Below are 21371 nucleotides of genomic sequence, written 5' to 3'. Positions count from 1 at the left end.
TGGAGAACTGACGTTTTGCTGTAAGTCATTTAAGGTCCATGTCATCTGCCAGCTGACCTCAGTTTTCTTGAAATTGTGCATGGGATTGGCACTGTTGAAAACATTTTGAAAGTAAGCAGAACATTTGGAGTTGAGTGCTGGACATGTGGTTTCAGGTGCTGAGAGCCGAGGTCCTGGTGGGCCACCAGGCCTTCTGGAAGCCCATCCCCTGCAGATAGCAGGCACTGCCTGTGGCCCCGAGCTCCTCTTCTTGCCACTGGCACTCTCCGATTGGTCCCCCTTCCCCAGCCTCTCTGGATAAAGCCACCTTAAAACACAGTGATCATGTGGAAGAGAAGCAATGTTTGTTGCCATCTGGACAAACCCATAGACTTTAGGTTAGAGAAGTCCTGTGGCCTGGCCCATCAGAGGACACAGAAACTGCTGAGATGGTAGCTCAGGGAGCAGCAGTTCGGGGGTGGAGGGAATCTCAGCATGGTCCGTGTCCTCTCAGAAAAGCAGAGCCGACTGCTTGCAGAGTTGACTGCCCCCACCACTGACTTGGAAGCACCATCCAAATGGTGACTTCTCTAACTGTTTTTGTTTAAGTTGGCAGATAAAATGTATCCAAACATGTGAAGTCTTAACCTGGAGACTCCAGAGGTGCTGAGACACGGCTGGCTTCAGGAAGAGCGCGAGGTGGGAGGTGCAGGCTCACAGAAGGACAGTGCTGCGGGGGAGCTCTGAGGAAAGGAGGGTTGTTTTCTTCTTGCTTGCTGATCGTGAGAAGAATCCAGAACTTTTGTCTGGAAGTGTCCTGTGCGTTCCGTGTCTCAGTGTTGCTGCGCCAGCTGCCTTCTTCCCGGGCTGTTTCACGGGTCCTTCCCTGTGAGCCCCTCCTCTGGGTGCCAGAGGCTGCATGCCCTGCACCCCGGCCTCTCCCTGGGGTTTTGATGGGAACCTTTGCTTGTTTTATTTGATTATTTTATTTGTTGACACATGTGCTTACTCTAGTAAGAACTTATGGTGACTAAGAAAAATACTCATAATCCAAGAAGATATGATTAATGAGAAAGTCAAGGAAGAGGGAGAATAGAGGGAAAAACACTCACCTTGGACTCTGTTAAGCTGCTAGTGGAGTAGGGTAGGGGGAAGCCAGGAGGTGGGCACAGAGTTGGAACTGAGCTCTCATTCAAGGCAAAGGGAATGCCCAGAGTGTCATTTGAATGAATTCAGAATCTGCAGATGAAAGAGCACATGTTAAAATTGTGCAGAGGTGAAGGCTCTCTGTTAGTGCAGGATTTTTAGAGTCTTGGGATTTAAGTATGTGCAGATGAGTATGCTTTACCCTGAGGTTTAGCAAAGTGTCGAGGAGGCACCCTGGGCCCAGCCAGCATGCTCACTGCTGTTGGCGGAAGCGAGCACAGCCTGATTCTGCACACGCTGGGCCTCAAGGTGTGTGGTGCCTGGAGGACGAGGGCTTGGATACCCAGCCTGGAGCAGCCTGGCCACGTTCCGACCTTGGACCCAAGCTCACTGAAAGAGGGAATTGGTAAAGTCACATGAGGCCTGTGGGTTTCAGAGACTTTAGAGACCTGAGAAAATTACACACCAGGAATGGCTGAGAATATAAGGGAAGGCTTCAGGAAGGCAGAAGTGATACCAGGTACTCGATGTTTTCAACAGAAGCCTTTCACCTAAAGACGTGAAGAAAAACCTGCCCGAGACCAACTGCAAATCCTTTCCTGTTTGTTGCATGTTGTGTCTGTCAAATAGACTCGGGCATTTCAGGAAGCTCAGGTGCAGTTGGGCAATTGAATTGAGTACTGAGAAGAGGCGAAGGAGGCCATCGTATCATGGAGGTGGTGGGGTACGGAGAGCCTCCTGTATCAGGCCCTGCCACGTGTTTATCCATTGGGTTCTGCATCTCTGCTGCTGTGGCCCTTGGTGTTGCTTTCATGGTCACCTGATACATTTTGTGGGGCCAGTTTAAAAAGTAGATAAGACAATTAAGCATTATTGGCAACTTAGTGAAGTTTTTGTACGAAATTTGTTTTCAAAAAATTTTTGCTCTTAACATGTTAATTGGAAAATTGCAGGCTCCGTTTAGGTATGTGGAGTAGGGCAAGCAAGACCCCTGCTAGCACTCTCCAGCCCGTCTTGTGAGCACATGCTCTGGTTTCAGGGCTGATCGAAAATGTGCCTCGAGGCATGACAGGCCGCAGTGGGGGGTGGCAGTTAAGAAAAAGCAGAAATGGGCACTGCCGGGCAGGGTAAACTTTATTAACTGCTGAATGACTGGAAAATCATTTTAATGTTTTAGAGCTGTTTTAAATTATGTGTCTGTCTACACATGAAAGCGAATCTAAATTAGTATTAGGCTTTTGCATGAAAAGGCTGTGGTGTCTGACTCTGGGTGGTGATGTCTCTGACGCTTGTGATGCTGCTGTGTCGTCCTATCCAGGACACCAGAAACTCAGATGCGTTACCTCCACTGACCGGGCACCGTGGAGGTGCAGGTGTCCAGTTTCCTGGTGGGCTCGTCTGTGTCCCTGCCTGTGACTCTGCTCTGCTCACTGGCGTGCTGCAGAGGCCTCCGCTGCCTCCTCTCCTTGTGCACGTGGCCCCACATCCCTCTCAGGGCTCTGGCCCGCTGCACTGCTCACCTGGCCTCGCAGCGCTGGCGTTGTGCGTCTTTCCTCCACCTGGCCAGCTCCTGACACCCACATGGGCAGCTTCACTGTGACCATGCCCCTGCGGCACACTGTTCTTCCCTCTAGCCCAGCCCTGAGGCTTCCCCTGACCACCGTGGGTTACCTGTGCCTGCTGTTCTTTTTTTTTGCTACGGAGTCTTGCCGTGTCACCAGGCTGGAGTGCAGTGGTGTGATCTTGGCTTATTGCAAGCTCCAACTCCTGGGTTCAAGCAATTCTCCTGCCTTAGCCTCCTGAGTAGCTGGAGTGCCACCATGCCCAGCTAATTTTTGCATTTTTAGTAGAGGCGGGGTTTTACCATGTTAACCAGGCTGGTCTCGGTCTCCTCACCTCATGATCCACCTGCCTCGGCCCCCCAGAGTGTTGGGATTACAGGCATGAGTCACCACACCCAGCCTGCATTCCCATTCTTTACCAGACTGTCAGCTCCTAGAGGCCAAGAGCCAGGCTTTCCTCATCCCACCCCCCACAGCAGCCCCAAGTACAGGGGATTGGATGGAGTGTGCATGTATGAGAGTGTGTGTGTGTGTGTGCGCGCACACACATGCACTGGGCCCTGGGGCTGCAGAGCTAGCAGGGCTCCCTGTGAAGGGCTTCTGTGTCAGAGTTTACCAGGAGTCCCCCTGTTTACCTTGTCACTCCCCTTGCCCACCACCCCCAAGTGGAGGTCATTACCCAGAGTGCATGTCTAGATAGCAAAGCAGTCCTTGTCACCAAGTTTTAACTTGCAAAATTTCAAACTTAAAAGAATGAGTACAACAAACACCTATTGACACCTTCCCTAGATCCATGAATTCCTAATTTTTTTTTTTTTTTTTTTTTTGAGCTGGAGTCTCGCTCTGTTGCCCAGGCTAGAGTACAGTGGTGCGATCTCGGCTCACTGCAACCTCTGCCTCCTGGGTTCACACCATTCTCCTGCCGGAGCCTCCCGAGTAGCTGGGACTACAGGCGCCCGCCACCTCGCCCGGCCAATTTTTTTGTATTTTTAGTGGAGATGGGGTTTCACTGTGTTAGCCAGATGGTCTTGATCTCCTGACCTTGTGATCTCCCTGCCTTGGCCTCCCAAAGTGCTGGGATTACAGGCGTGAGCCACCACGCCCAGCCCATGAATTCCTAAGTTTTGAGCAAAGCAGTTTTAACCTGTAGCTGATACAGGGGTTGGTATATATGGGACGCAAGCCTGTGCCTTTGTCGAGTGTTGTTGCAGGCTTAGGCAGAGTACTTTATGGCACTCTTAAATGTGAGCTCACTGTCACGAAGGAGATCTGTGTTGGATGTTAGGTGGGTGCCAGCCTCTCTGAAGGCTGCTCACGAGCTTTCCAGAAGCAGCTTTGGGTTGAAGTTTGCAGCAGGACTCTGCTTGCAGGGTGTGGCTTGACAGACACACATGTGCACTGTACCTGTTCACAGAGATGTGTCCATGTGTTAAGAATTTCCTAAAGTGATCGTGCCAGATACAGTCACCCCGCAGTGTTCTTGGGATGGTTCCAGAGCCCCGTGCGCACATGCAAGTTCCCTGTGGAACCCAAGCGAGCAGATGTTAGCCCTCTGTGTCTGTGGGTTTCATATCCTGTCAGTGCTGTATCTTCAGTCCTTGCTTGGTTGAAAAAAACCTGCATGTGAGTGGACCCTGGAAGTTGGACCCATGTGTTTCAGAGGCCAACTGTCATTCTCTGAAGTATTCTTACCAAAATATCTTAGCCATTTAAAGTTAACTTAAAGAGAATTTAAGGAGCTAGCATTTTTGGGGGGTATGTTTGGGTTTGCATAAGCCCTGGCAGGAAGAAAGGCCAGAACCCCTGTGTGGGGTGGGTCTGTCCCTGTTGGTCACTCTGACTGGCCCCCCTTAGCAACTCCAGCATCCCAGAGCAGGTGCGACTCCCGGGTGTCCAGGCCTCTGCTTGGTGCTTTAGGGAGGCTCAGCTGCAGGAGCAGAGCACGTGTGAGACCCTGCACCATGGAGAGATGACTGTGAGCAGTCAGATGGCTTAGAAGCCCACTCGACTGCTTTTACAACCTGGAAAATGCAATTCAGAATGATACAGCTCCTGCCCTGGCTGACCGGTTGCACGCCCAGGCAGGGGCTCTGTCTAGGAGTGGCTGACATCACGACGTTCGCCGTCTGTACAGATGTGCCGTCATTACAGATGTGCCTTGCAGTGCCTCTGCATTTTGAGGTGAAACACGGTCTTTAAACTTCAGGGTGAACTTTTACACTCGGAGTTTGGTGTATTGTTGCCATTTCGTTTGTGTTGATTTGCACATAGCTCTTTTGTACACAGGCACGATCTGCATTCCTGTTGAGTCTCAGAGAAATTAACGAGTGAAGCAAATCGTAAGTAGAAGTCTCCACAGGTTGGTGTTTTAACTTTGCTCTAAGGTGAGCAACTGCGTATTTGTGAAATTTGGCCAAATAATGGGGGGATGCTGAGTTGGCTGACTGCTGTGCAGACCACCTAAGGAATAAGGATAAACCCTGGAGTCAGAGCCCAGGGGAGAGTGTTGGGCCCAGCTCTCCACTCACAGGGCGGCAACAAGCTGTGGGTGGGTTGGTGGAGGCCCCATTCAGGCCCTTCCACCTCCAGAGCAGAGCTGCTGATCCTTCAGGAGACGCTGCTTTTTCCTGTGCCGAGGGTGGCCTGCTGGCTTCGTGTTTCTGCAGAGCCTGGCTTTCCAGAGGGTGTGGAGGGTGCATGCAACCTGTCCACCTGTGGTTTTGTGAGATGGGGGCTGGAGCCAGCTCCCACAGAGCTGATGCTTTGTGGCCTGCTCCTCGGGCCTGACCACAGTTCCCTCTGCGGCATTTTGGGGGATCCCTTTTCCATCAAATGAGCTAGCTTGGTGTTATTTCTTGGAGACTTGAACATGCACTTTCATTTGGAGGCTGGGAGCTGAGGACCCCTGCAGCTGTTTCATGCTCCGAGCTACTCAGTGAGATACTCTGTTTAAAAGGCAGCGTGGTAGAGGGTGTGATCGCTTGGTGGTGTCATCGACAGCACGCTCACGTCCCTGTGTTGCTCACGGGGTCAGGTGGAGTAAAACTCATTGAACGTGGCCTGGTTTTTGTGTGTGGTGGTGAATGGAGTTGTTAAGATGACTCTTGGGCAGCTCCTAGTGTTCTTAAGAGGCAGGGCTGGCGGGGGAAGGTCGTGTGCTAACTGTGAATCTGGCAGTTATTTTTGCTCAGGAAGGATGGTGGGAAGAAGAGAATTAAAACTATGCTTTCCATTATTTTTTTGGGGGAGGGTTGTACCTTTTCTTGCTCTCTGAGGGCTACATGCGTGTGTTTTAAGAACTGTATTGGGTGTGATCGACAACAATAAGCTGAGCACATTTAAAGGGACTGGTGAGTTTTGACAGACGTGCATGCACGTGAAGCCATCACCCCAGGGTCAGAATGGTGAACTCTACCCCCAGCACGGCCTCTGCCTCTCTCTAGCCCTCCTTTCTGTGCCTCCCATACCCCTTGTCCCGTCTGCTTTCTGTTACTGCAGGGGAGTCTGCGTGTTTTAGAATTTTATATAAATGCAATCAGACAGTGTATTCGTCTGTTCTCACATTGCTATAAAGAAATACCCGAGGCTGGGTAGCTTGTAAAGGAAGGAGGTTGAATTGACTCACAGTTCCACATGGGTGGGGACAATCGTGGCAGAAGGCGAAGGGGAAGCAAGCACCTTCTTCACATGACGGCAGGAGAGACAGGAGGGCAGAGGAAACTGCCATTTCTGAAGCCACCAGATGTCGTGAGAACTCACTCGCTATCATGAGAACTGCCTGGGGGAAGCCGCCCCCGTAATCTAGTCACTTCCCTCCCTCCACACGTGGGGATTACAGTTGGAAATGAGGTTTGGTGGGGACACAGCCAAGCCATATCACATGGTGTGCGCTCTCTCTTTTCTGGCTTCAACTTGGTGTGATTATTCGAGAGTCATTTGTGTTGTGTGTATCAGTAGTTCATCCCTTTTTATTTGAGTGCTTTTCCATGATAGATACACCAGACATTGTTTACGCTTTCATCCTTTGGTGTACTTTGGACTTGCTTCCAATTTATGGCTATCAAAAATAAAATTGCTTGGAATGACCCATGTGCAAGCCTTTTTAAGGCCACACAGTTGCTTTTTGTTTGCTTCAACACCTCAGGTGGAATGGCAGGTCCTACATGAGGAGTATGTTTAACTTTCTAAAAAACTGTAGGGCTGTTCTCAGAGAGGCTCCCCCCAGTGGTGTACAGGAGCTCCAGTTGCTCCACATCCTAGAGAGCACCTGCTCTTTTTAGTTTTAGCTATTTTAGTGAGTGTGTAGTGGTGTCACTTTAGAGATGTAATTTGTGTCTCCCTAATGACTAATGATGTTGGGCTCTCTCCATGTGCTCATTTGCATCCGTCTGCCACCTTTGGTGAAGGGTCTATTCAGTTGCCCACTTTCCTTTTTTTGAGACGGAGTCTCGCAGTGTTGCCTGGGCTGGAGTGTAGTGGCGCCATCTTGGCTCACTGCAATCTCCGCCTCCCGGGTTCACGTGATTCTTGTGCCTCAGCCTCCCAAGTAGCTGGGACTACAGGTGCGCACCACCATGCTTTGCTAATTTTTTGTATTTTTAGTAGAGATGGGATTTCGCCATGTTGGCCAAGCTGGTCTTGAACTCCTGACCTCAAGTGATCTGCCCTCCTCAGCCTCCCAAAGTGCTGGGATTACAGGCGTGAGCCACTGCACCCAGTCTGGGTTATTTTCTTACTGAGTTTGGAGGATTCTGCATATATTCTGGATCCAAGCCCTTTATTAGATAGATGCTTTCTAAAGATTCTGTCCGTTCTGTGGCTTGTCTTCTCATTCTCTAGCAGTGTCTGCTGAAAAGCCGAAGTTTAACATTTTGATGAAGTCTAGTTTATCCCTTTGTTCTTTTATGCATTGCGTTTCTTATGTTGTATCTAAAATTTCTTTGCCTAACCCCGGGTCACAGAAATGTTCTGTTTTCTTCTGGAAATTTTAGGTTTTATGTTTAGGTCTGGATCCATTTTGAGTTGATGTTGGTACACACTATGGGGTGTGGGTCCAGGGTTTTGCCTCTGCCTGTCCAGTTGTTCCAGCATGTGAGAAGCCTGTCCTCACCACTGAACTGCCTTTGTCCATCTGTGTGTGGGCCTGTTTGTGGACTCTGCATGGCTATGTTGATCTGTTTAACTTTGCACCAACACTGTGCTCTCCTGGTTACTGGAGCTTTTTTTAGACAGGGATCTCACTGTGTCACCTAGGTGGAGTGCAGTGGGGTGATCTTGGCTTGCTACAGTCTCTGCATCCCGGGCTCAAGCAGTCCTCCCACCTCAGCCTCCTGAGTAGCTGGGACCACAGGCGGGCCCACACTGTCTAATTTCTGTATTTTTAGTAGAGATGGGACTTCACCATGTTTCCCAGGCTGGTCTCGAACTCCTGTCCTCAGGCAATCCGCCTACCTTGACCTCCCAGAGTGCTGGGATTACAGGCGTGAGCCCGGCCCTGAGATTGCTGGAGCTTTCTTTTCTTTTCTTTTTTTTTTTTTTGAGATGGAGTCTTGCTCTGTCGCCCAGACTGGAGTGCAGTGGCGTGGTCTCGGCTCACTGCATCCTACGCCTCCCGGCTTCAAGCGATTCTCCTGCCTCAGCCTCGCAAGTAGCTGGGATTACAGGTGTGAGCCACCACGCCCAGCTAATTTTTGTATTTTTAGTAGAGACAGGGTTTCAACACGTTGGCCAGGCTGGTCTCAAACTCCTGAGCCCAAGCAGTCTCCCTGTCTTGGCCTCCTGAAGTGCTGAGCTTTCCAATGCATCTTGAGATCAGCTCGTGTCAGCCTTCTGACTTTTTCTTGTTTGTTTGGTTTGAGAGGGAATCTCATTCTGTCACCCAGGCTGGAGTGCAGTGGTGTGCTCTCGGCTCACTGCAACCTTTGCCTCCCTGGTTCAAGCAATTCTCGTGCTTCAGCCTCCACTACAGGGGTGCACCACCATGCCCAACTAATTTTTTGTATTTTTAGTAGAGACAAGGTTTCACCATGTTGGCCAGGCTGGTCTTGAACTCCTGGGTTCAAATGATCCGTCCGCCTCGGCCTCCTAAAGTGCTGGGATTACAGGCATGAGCCCCTGCGGCCAGCCTGACCTGTTCTTTTTTTTACAATTGTGTTGGTTACTCTAAGACCTTTGCATTTCTGTATGAATTTCGGAATCACCCTGTCAGTTTCTACCCAGGAGGCTGCTGGGACTTTGGGATTCATTGCTTCTGCAGATCAGTTTGGGAAGAGTTGACATCTTAACCATCTTGAGTTTCCTGACCCATGAACACAGTGCATGTCCCTTCACTTGCTTACATTTTTGTTTTAATCAGCGTTTTGTAGTTTTAGGGGAGGATGAATCGAAGTTCATGATTTTGCAGTGGTATCTACGATGTGTGGGGGTGTGTGTGCTGCAAGTGCTGGACCAGGAGCTGTGTCAGAAGCTTCATCTTTAGCAAAATATTCGGGGTGCGGTGGTGTTAGCGCCTGCACTGGGCTACGTATGTTCCCCTTTGCTGCTTTGCTCCGGCCCTTATGCCTGCCAGTCCCCGTGAGGTGGGGGAGAACACTTGGCTTCAGCCAGAACAGGTTAGAAGGAAGATGCGACTGTGCACCTGTCCCAGCACAACACCCACTTAGAGAGAAAACAGCCTCTGTAAGAAGAGCGCGCTGGATTCTGGAGGGGCCCTTTCCACATGTGGGCCGTCACCACGTGTGTCCTGTCCACCACTGGTCCCAGCTGGCAGCATGGAGATGGTTCGAATGTCCTAGTTACGGAGGGAGGTGGGGCTGCAAACCCTCAGGCTTCAGACCACCCCTTTCCACTGTGGGGAAACGCCACTTTTGCTCATCTCTTTGGCCCTTTTGGTAGCTTATTCCTTGAAGACCATGCTCCTCTGCTGGGGACAAGACTGCCTGCTGGTGGCTCTGTTTGTGTTTTCTGGGCCTTCCGGAGGGGCTGCCTTTATTCCGCAGCCGGCCGCAACCCCTCCCACTTCTCCATGCTTCGGTGTGGAGTGAGGGCCAGGGCAGCCAACTGACAGCACAACTGTCCTCTGCGTTTTCTCGGACAGAATCATCACAGGCCCGCCCACCTCCTGACTGCACAAGTCTCCACGGCGCAGACACTTTCGTGATACCGTTACAAATACAGCTGGGAAGGGGAGGGAGGGATTTTCTTAGATTTGTGTCCCCAGGGGTCCATCCTGGGATGTTCTTGCCCCTCCAAGACCTTGGTGCGCTGGGAGGGCCCGCTCCGCCTCTGACACTGGCAGCCGCTGGCTGCTGTGTACCTGAGTTCCAAGCGTCCTCCCGGGGTATGGACCTGCTCTGCCCTCCAAGAATGCACTCACTCGCAGAGCAGCCACTGCACACAGTGCCTCCCTGTCGCCGTCTGAGGTGCTGGCGGTTTTTTTTTTTTGTTTTTTTTTAATTTAAAAATGTAAAACTTTAAGCGAGACTCCGTTTCAAAAAAAAAAAAGTATAAAACTTTAATCATATGCCTGTTTTGAAGAGCAGAGCTTTCAGTGAGAAACAGACTCTGCTGGCCTACCCACTCCCTTTTAACTGCCTCTCAGAGGGGACTGCTTTGAATACGTGTATCCACATGGCTCTGCCTGTACAGCCACCTCCTGAGGTTGCTGAGTGTCAGCTAGCGACCATCCGGCCACCCAGCCGCGGTCCGCAGAGCCCCGGCCCAGCCCACGCAGCGCTGGCCAACTCTGCGTTCGGCGCGCACAGCCCTTGGCTGTGAACATGCTGTTTGAGTCGAGCCAAGTGCTGTGCTGCTTCTGCTTCCTGTGCAGGCAGCTGTGTCTCAGCAGCTAGAAGTGCTGCGGGCTCCCAGGTGCTTACTGCCCTACAGCCAGCCCCAGTGCCTTGGCCCTCTGGACCCTGCGCCTGGCCATGCCTGTCCCTCCCTTCTGCTTCATCCTTGCGAGTCCCCTTGTTTCCTTTGGGTTCAGTCCCATGTTTCCTGGATCCTGTCTTTTGCTTTCTTCACTTATTCCCTTGTTTAAGTGGCTTCTCCCTTCTTACAGAGTATACCTTTTTTGAGACTTCGTTTGTCTGAAATGCCTTTTTTTGCTTCTGAACCTTGATGGGTCGTTTGGCCTGGCATTGAGTTCCAGGTGGAAGGTAATTTCCCGTGGGGTTTCGAAGGTGCTGGCCATCTCTTCCCTTTTCTGTGGAGCTCTCAGGGCTGCCGAGCTCTGCCTCCCTGTACTGTGGCTGGGATCTGTGTTTTTCCCCTGGAAACACGGGCAAAGTCTTTCCTTCCCAGTGGTCTGGCTTCTGCGGTGAGGCTGGTGTGCGCCTCCTTCCTCATGTTCACGCTGGCTCCAGCAACTGCTCTCCTTTCTATTCTCCTCTTAGAATTTCTGTTGATTACCTGTTGGGTTTTCTGGAATGCTTCTTCACATTTTCTCATCTGTTCTTCCAAGTTTCCACTCTCTTTTTCTGTGCTGTATTCAGGGGGAATGCCTCGGTGCTGTCGTCTGGTCATCCCAGCAATTTTTAGTTTGACTGTTGTATTGGATAATCTTTGTCATTTTGTAGAGGGTTTCTCGCTTATTTTGATCAGTTCACTGTTTTGGTGTCTGGGTTGATTCTGGGCCTTCCTTGGATGGCCGGTGGTCTCTGGCTGTTTGCGCATCTGGTGGAGGGGCTGGTATTGAACTGTGACAGTGACAATGAGATGGGACAGACATCCTAACAAACCTTCCCATTACCAGACACCCAGAAAGGCTGGGGAAGTTGGATAAGTGTTCTTTTAAATGAAGAATTTAGCGTTCTAGAAAATAAGGAAAACCAGCAGGGCTCAGACGTGGAGCTGGACGGCAGCTCAGGGTGGGACCTTGCGTCCCCGTGGGCTGGCAGGGGCGACCGTTCAGTGCCTGGCTCGGTGCCACTGATACTTGTGCCAGAGAACCCAATAGCCTCAGGAGGAGAGCTGGCGCTGAGAGCCCCTCAGGCCCAGGAAGAGCCCCCCACTGGCAGAGGGGACAGCGATCCCTGCAGCCTGTCCTGTGCGTCAGGAGGGAGGAAATGCCCTTCTGAGAATCCACAGGGGCCTGTCCTCCCGGGCTGGGGTTGGGGCCATGCTCCCAAGTGACTTGGGTACCAGGACGGTCACAGCCCTGGGTTTGGCAGAGGTGAACGTGGACCCCTGTGGAGTGATGTGTCCTGACCTGGGCTACACAGGAGAGCCACAGACAGAGCCATGCCAGTGCGGGCAGTGCAGGGCCAAGTGGTAGCCCGGGCTGAGCCTCAGGTGGCCAGGGCAGAGTCCACAGCCCCAGGCCCAGGGCCGGGGTTTGTGCTGAGAGTGCCAGGTGGCCTGCGGCACCCGGCGAAGGCATTTCCCCACAGGTGGGGGTTCCCAGGATGCAGGTGCTTGTGTGGTTGTCACACAGCTTCACGTGCTCTACATTTTGGCTTCAAATACAATAAAAATGTTACCTACAAGAGAAATCAGGAAAACTGTCATGTGGGGTAAGAACCCTGGTGTTTCTGCGTAGGGAGGGTGGGATTCACTCACACTGGGAGTCGGTGGGTGGGAATCGCTGATGGCGTGCTGAGCTGGGGATGTGGGTCCCTGGAAGACTCCGGAGGAGGCACTGGTCACCGCAGGCCGCTGGCCGGGCTCTGGAGGGTGCACGCTGCTCCTTCCCCAGGGAGGCGTCCGGCGGCCGCTGCTGGCTCTGCATTGCCCTCAAGCAGTGTGGCCTTGAACTGCTGGGAGAGTGGAGAGAGTTTCCACTGTTTCAGTTTCAGAACCTACATTTTCACCATAATGAAAAATAGAAAATAGCTTAAATCTTCACCAAAAGGAAATTGTAAACACATTTTGAATGAAATAGTATGCAGCCACGGATAGTTCTGTTTCTGAAGAATGTTTACTGCCATGGGAAGTGCACCTGGGAAGCGGGCAGGGAACAGGGAAACGGGCAGAGAACTGGGGCGGGTGGCCCCCCGTGGTCCTTACGGCTTCCAAGTGCACAGGCTCACAGGTCTGCACGCTGGGTGGCACCTGAGCTGTGCCAGGCAGGGGAGGGGCTTCAGGAGGTTTCCATTGTTCTTGTGCTTATCTGCACTTCTTAAATTTTCTGTGAAGAAGACTTCTTTCTGTGGTAAGGAAGATACTAGGACAATTAGAAAAGGAAGCCTTAGTGTGATTCTGTTAGCTGGACCTGGACACATTATGGTGGTTGTATGTGCACATTGGCTGGTGTGGGGTTTTGGCTATGCCATGAAGGAGTCTCCAGGAAGGTGGAATGGGGCAGAGAGAGGGGCTGCGAGCTGAGGAGGTTGCCAGGGAGGTGGCAGTGGCCACAGTGGCCCAGTCAGGAGGCAGGGTCCCAGGCCCCAGCTTCCTGACCTTAACTGTTAATGACCTTCGGCCGGGTGCGGTGGCTCAAGCCTGTAATCCCAGCACTTTGGGAGGCCGAGACGGGCGGATCACGAGGTCAGGAGATCGAGACCATCCTGGCTAACACGGTGAAACCCCGTGTGTACTAAAAAAATACAAAAAAACTAGCCGGGCGAGGTGGCGGGCGCCTGTAGTCCCAGCTACTCCGGAGGCTGAGGCAGGAGAATGGCGTAAACTCGGGAGGCGGAGCTTGCAGTGAGCCGAGATCTGGCCACTGCACTCCAGCCTGGGCGACAGAGCGAGACTCCGTCTCAAAAAAAAAAAAATGACCTTCAGGGCTGTGCCCCATCCATCCCGTCACCACCTGGAGTTGCCCGTCTTGGTTGAATGAGGACGCTGAGGGTCTTTGGGACGGATATCGTGTTTCTTCTTGCAGGTTTGACCTCTTCCTCCCTGACTCGAGGGCTGGGTACGTGGAGCCGGTTGTGCCTCTGTATCCGAGAGCCCTGCTGCCTGTCATCCTTGGCTCCTCTCTGCACTCCTCACAAAGACCTGGGTGGGGACGCGGCCAGTGTCCCATGCGGCTCTCTCTGGGGCCCTCTCAGACAGAACCGTCCGCCCTGGCCTCGGGGTCCCATCTGTGGGGTGGGGCGGGGGCCACACCTGCCACATTTACCCTGCTGCAGAGAAAGGAGCAGAGGCACAGGGGCGGCTGCCTTTCGTAGGCCAGGTGCCGCCCGTAACCACGGTGGATAACTCTTAAATTAGTTAAGTCTTGAGACGGAGTTGCACTTCTTTGCCTTGGTGTGACTAGATGCTGCTGGATTATTTGTCCATAAACAGAGCTCACAGGACCCAGAACTGTGAGAACATCTCGGAAACATGGCTTGGATGCAGCTGTTGGTGTTCTGACTGTCCTCAGACCATCACACAGTGTCTGACTTTGCTTTTTGGCACAGTCAGGCTGTGATACAATAACTAGGGAGGCGGACAAGAAAGTCCCCAGTGACAGCGCCTCCTATGCGCTATTTGTTGGAAGCAAGCCTTAGTTCGGCTTAGGAGATGTTGGCCACTCATGCTTGGTTCACAGATACTTTCAGTGCTTCGAGAGGCTACGTTATACCTGCCTGAAGTCACATGGTCACTTCTTGTGGGATGTTTGATTCCTTCTCCAACTTTTTTCCTAACCACAAGGGACACTGGCCCCGACCATAGGGCACATTTCACAGTGACCCATGTCTGTTTCCGTACACTTTGTGATGTCCAGAATGCCACTTTTATTTTGTTAGAATTTTAACCACATTGCTAATTTTGTTAATGCTTTTTTTTAAAAAAATGTATTCCTGTAAATATCTCTGGATACTTTTTTTTTTTTTTTTTGAGGTGGACTCTGGCTCTGTTGTCCAGGCTGGAGTGCAGTGGTGCGATCTCAGCTCTCTGCAAGCTCCGCCTCCCGGGTTCATGCCATTCTCCTGCCTCAGCCTCCCGAGTCGAGTAGCTGGGACTACAGGCGCCTGCCACCACGCCCGGCTAATTTTTTGTGTTTTTAGTAGAGATGGGGTTTCACCATGTTAGCCAAGATGGTCTTGATCTCCTGACCTCGTGATCCACCTGCCTTGGCCTCCCAAAGTGCTGGGATTACAGGCGTGAGCCATTGCGCCTGGCCTTGGATGCAATTTTTTAAAGCACAAAGCTCCTGATAATTAAAAGTCTCTTCACTCACTATGAGATTGGCAGGTTTGACGCTGGGTGTGGAGGCACTGGGACACTGAAGCCTCCTTTTTCCTGTTACCATCCCATTCCTGGGTGTGCACTTAAGTCTGCATCCATTATTGGCTTCTCAGAATTCCTTAAAAACATTTTTTTGTTTTTAGGAAATGGGGTCTCACTCTGTGGTCCAGGCTGGAGTGCAATGATGGGATCATAGCCCACTGCAGCCTCCAACTCCGGGACTCAGATGATCCTCCCACCCTAGCCTCCCAAGTAGCTGGAACTAAGGTGTGCCACCACGCCTGGCTAATTTAAAAAAATATATATTTTTTGTAGAGGTGGGGTCTCACTATATTGCCCAGTCTGGTCTCAAACTGGCCTCAAGCGATCCCTCCACCTTGGCCTCCTAAAGTGCTGGATTTCAGGCGTGAGCCACTACACTCATCCTGGCTTCTCAGAACTCTTGAGGAGGAGGAGCAGGTGTCTTCAAATGCAGTGAATGAAGTGTGGGGTTTGAGGACATTGTGTTAGGATTCTCTAACGGGACAGAACTAATAGGAGAGATGACTATATGAAGGGGAGTTTATTAGGAGAATTGACTCTCAGGATCACAAGGTGAAGTCCCACAATAGGCTGTGAGCACACTGAGGAGCCAGGAAGCCAGTCCGAGTCCCCAGATCTCAAAAGTAGGGAAGCCGACAGAGCAGCCTTCAGTCTGTGGCCAAAGGCCCAAGAACCCCTGGCAAACCACTTTTGTAAGTCCAGGAGTCTAAAAGCTGAAGAACTTGGAGTCTGATGTTCCAGGGCAGGAAGCATGCGCTCGGGAGAAAGATGGAGACCGGAAGACTCAGCCAGTCCAGTCCTTCCATGTTCGTCTGCCTGCTTTTGTCCCAGCCATGCTGGCAGCTGATTAGATGGTACCCAGCCACATTGACGGTAGTTGTGTCTGTCCCAGTCCGCTGACTCAAATGTTAACCTTCTTTGGCAGCACCCTCACAGACACACCCAGGTGCAGCATTTTGCATCCTTCAATCAAGTTGACACTCCATAATAACCATCACAGACATGGGGTGTTTACCAGGTGTCTTGTTTTGGGGTCCCCAGGTCCCATGTGTGCTTGGGTGAGAGTGGAACTCTCCCTCGTGACTCGCAGCAGCTCTGGCGGCCACATGGCTGATGAGTGTCCGCCTGGCTTGAACGCTGTTCTGGGCACTGTGGGCGCAGACTCAAGAGATGGAGCCTTGGAGGCCTTTCCTGTTACTTCGTTCGTGAGCTCCAGGCTTGGAGATTCCAGCAGGTTATTTGCTGCGGCTGAGTGTTTGGTTTTTGTTTGATTTCTCCACAGTTTATTTTGAAAGGGATGTTTTGGGGGGAAGTTTTCTTAATGGGCATAAATGTGGCTTTTTGGATCAAGAATTTTAGATGTTAGCCCAGGAGAGGCATTACCGTTATTCTTGATAGCATGCTGAGTTTCGAAAGAGCTGGAGTCCAGCAGCTTCACAGACTCTCCTGAAACCCCTGAGAGTGCCCCAGCGTCATAGCACAGGAGGAGGAAGCCCCACGCTTGTTTGTCAGGACCAACAGGCAGTTTTCAGGCCTTACTTTATCTTTTTTGAGGTTATTGTGTTCCATTCTCCATAAAGGGGAGGAAGGAGAGGCCACACAGTGGCTGCCCCCTGTGCCCTGTGGCTCGGCCAGCGTGTGATGGGTGGTGGGGACGGCCGGTGGCAGTGCCTCATTGCACATGTGTTTAGTTTCTCAGCTCTGTGGTGCTGGGCCGTCTGCCGAGTCTTCACGCGGGAATGAGTGCAATGTTTATAGCCCTGCTCCCGCGGCTGCATCCCCACCTCTGTCCTGGGAAGTTACCATTTAAAAGTTGGACCGTTGTGTTACTGTTTCTAATGGAATTTATGATCTAACTGGTTGCTGTTTTTTGAAGCTAAAATTAATGCCAAACCTAAATGGTAGGATTTGCTTTCCCATGATTCAGCTCAAGAACCATGAAGGGCAAATGGTTCTCCTTTGCTAAGGGTTGTGTCGCATCTCTGCGCCTGTGTTGTGGGTGTCAGGGCAGCGTGGGGGCAGCACTGTCCCGCCTCCCGAGAGGAGGGTTCTGGTGAGGAGCCTCGTGGCCTACCCTCCTTCTGTTGGGTCTGGGCGTCACAGGACAGCAGGTTGGGAGAACCTGGAGTGTGGGCCGTAGACATGGTTGTGACCTCTAGGCCCAGCCCAGCCGACATGGCCGTGGCACAGGCAGGAGGTGGGAGCAAGGAGACTGGCATGTCTGTGGGGTGTGTAGGCCGGTTAGGGGCATGGGGGCACGTGATGTGGCCAGTGGAAGCCATTGCTACGTTGCCTTGCTGTCCGGCTCATTTATAAAAGGAAGGCTCAGGTGCCATTTTTTTTTTTTTACGGCCTTTTAGCAACCTTTACAGTTTTCTCGTCTTGTATACCATCGTGATTCACAAGTGTGTTTTGAGTTCGGGGGATTCGTGTGTGTAAGACTTGATTTCCTTTGTTTTCTTCTCACAGCTGTCAGCTTTCCCTGGGTCGGGCCAGGGTCTCCTCAGGGCTCTGGGGTGGGTGCGTTCCTGACGCCAGGTCTCCTTTGTCTGCAGGAATGGTCCTCGTCCGAAGTGAGAATGGGCAGTTGTTAATGATTCCTCAGCAGGCCTTGGCCCAGATGCAGGCGCAGGCCCATGCCCAGCCTCAGACCACCATGGCGCCCCGCCCTGCCACCCCCACAAGTGCCCCTCCCGTCCAGATCTCCACCGTACAGGTGAGTGCACGTGTGCCCTGGAGTGTGAACCCCTTCCCTGCCCAGCCCCTCTACCCACGCATGCTGGGGAAGCCTGCAAGGGCCAGGCATAGCCGTGGGAGTGAGGACTGGGAAGTGTGTGCGGCATCCGGCCCCATACAGGATGGGCCAGGACGGCGCTGCTCTCCTGTCCTTCTCTTGGTGGCAGGGCCTTGCCCAGCTCAGAGGCACCAGCTCCCGCAGCCCACCGAAGGGCTGGCCGAGTGGGGTCAAAGTGAGCAGTCCAGGATTGACAGTCCTGGCCCCTTCCCTTCTCTCCCTGTGGCTTCACCTTCCTGTGCCTGTCCCCTCATCTGCAAAGTAGAGATCGTGCTAGGACTCCACTGGCAGGACTGCCACCAGCGCTGCATGGAGACTCTTAAGGCACCAAGAGTCCGGGAGCCTCTGTGTGCGAGTGGGGTTGGCTGCTGTTGTTAGGGGGCGCATGAGGGCCACACACACAAAACCTCGTCAGCCTTCAGGGCCGAAGCTCCCGACTCCCGAGTTGTGGTAGGGAGCATGGATTCTGACTTGGAGGGCAGAGTGCCCAGGACTCGCCTTTCCCGGCGTGTGTCTGTGTCTGGCCCCATGACTGTCACCTGCACGTGCCCGCACACTGCGTGTTCCTGCTCCGCCTCCTGCCGTGTTTCCCTGGCACTGTGACCCTGCTGCTCTGAACGACCTGGCAGGTTTGTGAAGACTGGTATGACTTGATCAGCGTTCTCTGCCTGCCACGTGACCCGCGTACCCTCTGGAGTTGTACCTCTGTCCCATAGACGTGGACGTGGACGGACGTGCCGGAGGCTGCCAGAGACCACCCAGGTCTGAAGTAGCACAGAACAGTGTCCTCAAGTCTGCAGCATCTGTCTGCTGAGTGGGATGCTGTGGAAGACACTCGTGGCTTCACTTGCACTGTGGGCATCGCGTTGCAGTCTGCCATCTGCTCTTTCCATGTCAGTCTCTCTCTGACAAACTTCAAAGGCTCAGGACTTGGGGTGTCCCTCTGTCCCAAGCAGCCACCTTCCTCCCCTCTGCGGCACTGACTGGCCGTCTAGCCTCGGGGCGGCCACATCCCTTCCCCTCTGCGGCACTGACTGGCCGTCTGCCTTTGCACCCTTGTTAGTGGTTGTTAATGAGGTCACAAGCCAGCAGCACGAGGACTCATTTCCAGATACTGCGTTCTTCAGAGACGACTTTTTGTAGAGACGCTGTTAAGAATAAGAAGCCTAATGATATGTTTATTGTGATATAGGAAAATGTTTGTCATACACTTGTTCTTCGGTAAGAAAACTTTAGAATTACTGTGGCTTCATTGCAGCTCATGGAGAAGCCTGGGGCCCACTCGGATATACTAGTTACATTTGGAAGGAATAATTTCTGTGTACCTGGGCGTGGGAATTCCTTTTACTTGCGCTTGTTTTAGGTGACTCTGCTTATTTTTCAGGCACCTGGAACACCTATCATTGCACGGCAGGTGACCCCAACTACCATAATTAAGCAAGTGTCTCAGGCCCAGACAACGGTGCAGCCCAGTGCAACCCTGCAGCGCTCGCCCGGCGTCCAGGTGAGAGGGCGGGCGGCAGATCTGCTGAGGCTGCGGGGGCCACGAAACCTGATTTCTTTGATGCAGAGATCAGGCCTTAGGAGATTTTTTTTTTTTTTTAAACTGGATACTAAGTCAAATTTAGGGAGGAAGGTTCTCCTTGAAGAAAGTGCTTTTTCTTTGACCACCAACATGGGATAAGTCAGGATTTCTTTTTTTTTTTTTTTTGTCACACAGAATTTAACACCAGCAGCACTGTTCAAGCTTTCCACCATATTGGAAGCTTTAAAACTATGTGCTGGCCGGGCGCGGTGGCTTAAGCCTGTAATCCCAGCACTTTGGGAGGCCGAGACGGGCGGATCACGAGGTCAGGAGATCGAGACCATCCTGGCTAACACGGTGAAACCCCGTCTCTACTAAAAAATACAAAAAACTAGCCGGGCGAGGTGGCGGGCACCTGTAGTCCCAGCTACTCCGGAGGCTGAGGCAGGAGAATGGCGTAAACCCGGGAGGCGGAGCTTGCAGTGAGCTGAGATCCGGCCACTGCACTCGAGCCTGGGCAACACAGCGAGACTCTGTCTCAAAAAAAAAAAAAAAAAAAAAACAAAAAACTATGTGCTTACTAATACTTGATCATAAGGCATGTCTGAAGCAGAAGCAGCCTGCGGTGAGGACAGTGTGTGTGTGCACATGTGGCCTTGTGTGTAACCATGAGGATGGCAGCTGTCACTGAGATGAATGTGGCTGAGGCGTCGTTCTCACTGTTGCGGGCACATGGACTGTAATTTTTCACCGCACCCTGGGAAGCAGATGACATCGCTTCTTTCACCTCATGGTGCGGCGCTTATGCTGAGGCGAGGGAGGTTCTGGGACTCACTCCCGGCCATGCCGCCTTAAGGGTGCCTGCCACGCCGTGCTGCCACCTGCCACTCACGTCCCGTTCCGTAGTGACAGCATAGTTCCAGAAGGGTTTTGCACCCACCCAGGTGGCTGCTGGTTTCTAGAACAGCGTTTTCATCTGCGGAGGGGGGCGTGTCCCAGAGCAGGTGCTGGCCCCTCTCCCAGCGGTGCCGATGGTCCTGACAGCTCAGCCTTTGGCCTGCAGAGCCCAGAAGGGTTTGTGTGCAGGCCAGGCTGTTCTGGAGGGGCGGTGGAGATGCGTGGAGGGGAAGAGGCTAGCTGGTCAGACGCACCTGGTGAGGGAAGCAGCTGGGAGAAAAGTGGTTCAGGGGTTTTTCTTGGTCTGGTGTCTGAGCATCCGTGGATGCGTAGGTCTCTGTGGTATTGGTCACTGCCGGGGAAGCACCTGCCGTGAGCCAGGCAGTGGGCCTGGACGCGCTGCTGACGGATCCAGAGTCCTTGCCTCAGTGCTACAGACCCTGCTCCCGTTGCTCAGTGGTGAAACGGAGGCTGAGCCCCAGGGGTATGGACTCAGGGGCAGCTTTCCCCCACCCCGGCTCTTCCACCCTCACTGGCTCCCAGCTGGCTGCAGCTGCAGGGGGTGAAAGCCGGTGGAAGAGCGGTTTGGTTTGGTACCAGGGAGACGTGTGCTGGCTTTTGGTGCAGGCCCCGCCCTTGGTGTTTTCCCTGAAGGAGCTTGCTCAGTCCTGTGCTCTGATTGGTGCGTCTGGATTTTTGGTTACAGTGACTTTTCTGAGAAGGTAGTGAAGCTTATGGTTAAGTTTTTGCATTATACTTAGTGGCAGACACGATCTGGATATCCTCTCAGTGAAATATGTGTTCATCGGAGCGGAAGTAAGTGTGAGGAGTCAGTTCTGATGGGAAAGAAAACTCCCAAAAGATGAGATGGGTCCTGGGTACTCCTGGGGTCCGGAAGCAGCAGCTTGGTGTGTCGTTTTACATTTTCTTCCCTGGAGGTTTTTATTTGATGTTTTTCGGTTAAAAAAAATCCATGCTTATTGTTACAAGTGAAAAGATACACAGACTTAGAAACAGCCCCTCCACCCTGCTGCCTCCTCACAGCCCTTCCGCACCCCTCTGGAAGCGGGGTTGTTCAGAGCTGCTTCCTGCATGCTGGCGGGGCTGCACCCACCTTGCCACGGGGAGGGAGCTGCGCTCGCTGCTCTGGAGCCATTCTCAGGCTTACACTGCCCCCTGCTTTCAGAAGCTGCAAATGAGTGTTTAAGAAGTTGGAGAGAGAGAATGTTGACGGCTAGGTTTATACATTGGAAAAGTACTAGTTTAAAATATCAGTAAACATTTGCATTCTGATTACTCATGT

At 52.4% G+C, this 21371-nt stretch overlaps 1 protein-coding gene across 1 annotated transcript in view; it reads left to right on the top strand.

The window, feature by feature from the left end:
* The window catches only part of TAF4 (TATA-box binding protein associated factor 4), a 92300-nt gene that overhangs the window by 31759 nt on the left and 39170 nt on the right, over positions 1-21371 (top strand). Inside the window, 2 exon segments of the mRNA XM_033186957.1 lie at positions 17408-17568; positions 19031-19150. Of these exon segments, the coding sequence (XP_033042848.1) occupies positions 17408-17568; positions 19031-19150 (281 nt within the window).

Source organism: Trachypithecus francoisi, unplaced genomic scaffold, assembly GCF_009764315.1.
Source record: "Trachypithecus francoisi isolate TF-2019V2 unplaced genomic scaffold, Tfra_2.0 Lachesis_group21, whole genome shotgun sequence".
NCBI classification, from domain to species: Eukaryota; Metazoa; Chordata; class Mammalia; order Primates; family Cercopithecidae; genus Trachypithecus; species Trachypithecus francoisi.
This window is presented reverse-complemented; position numbering and strand designations above follow the sequence as displayed.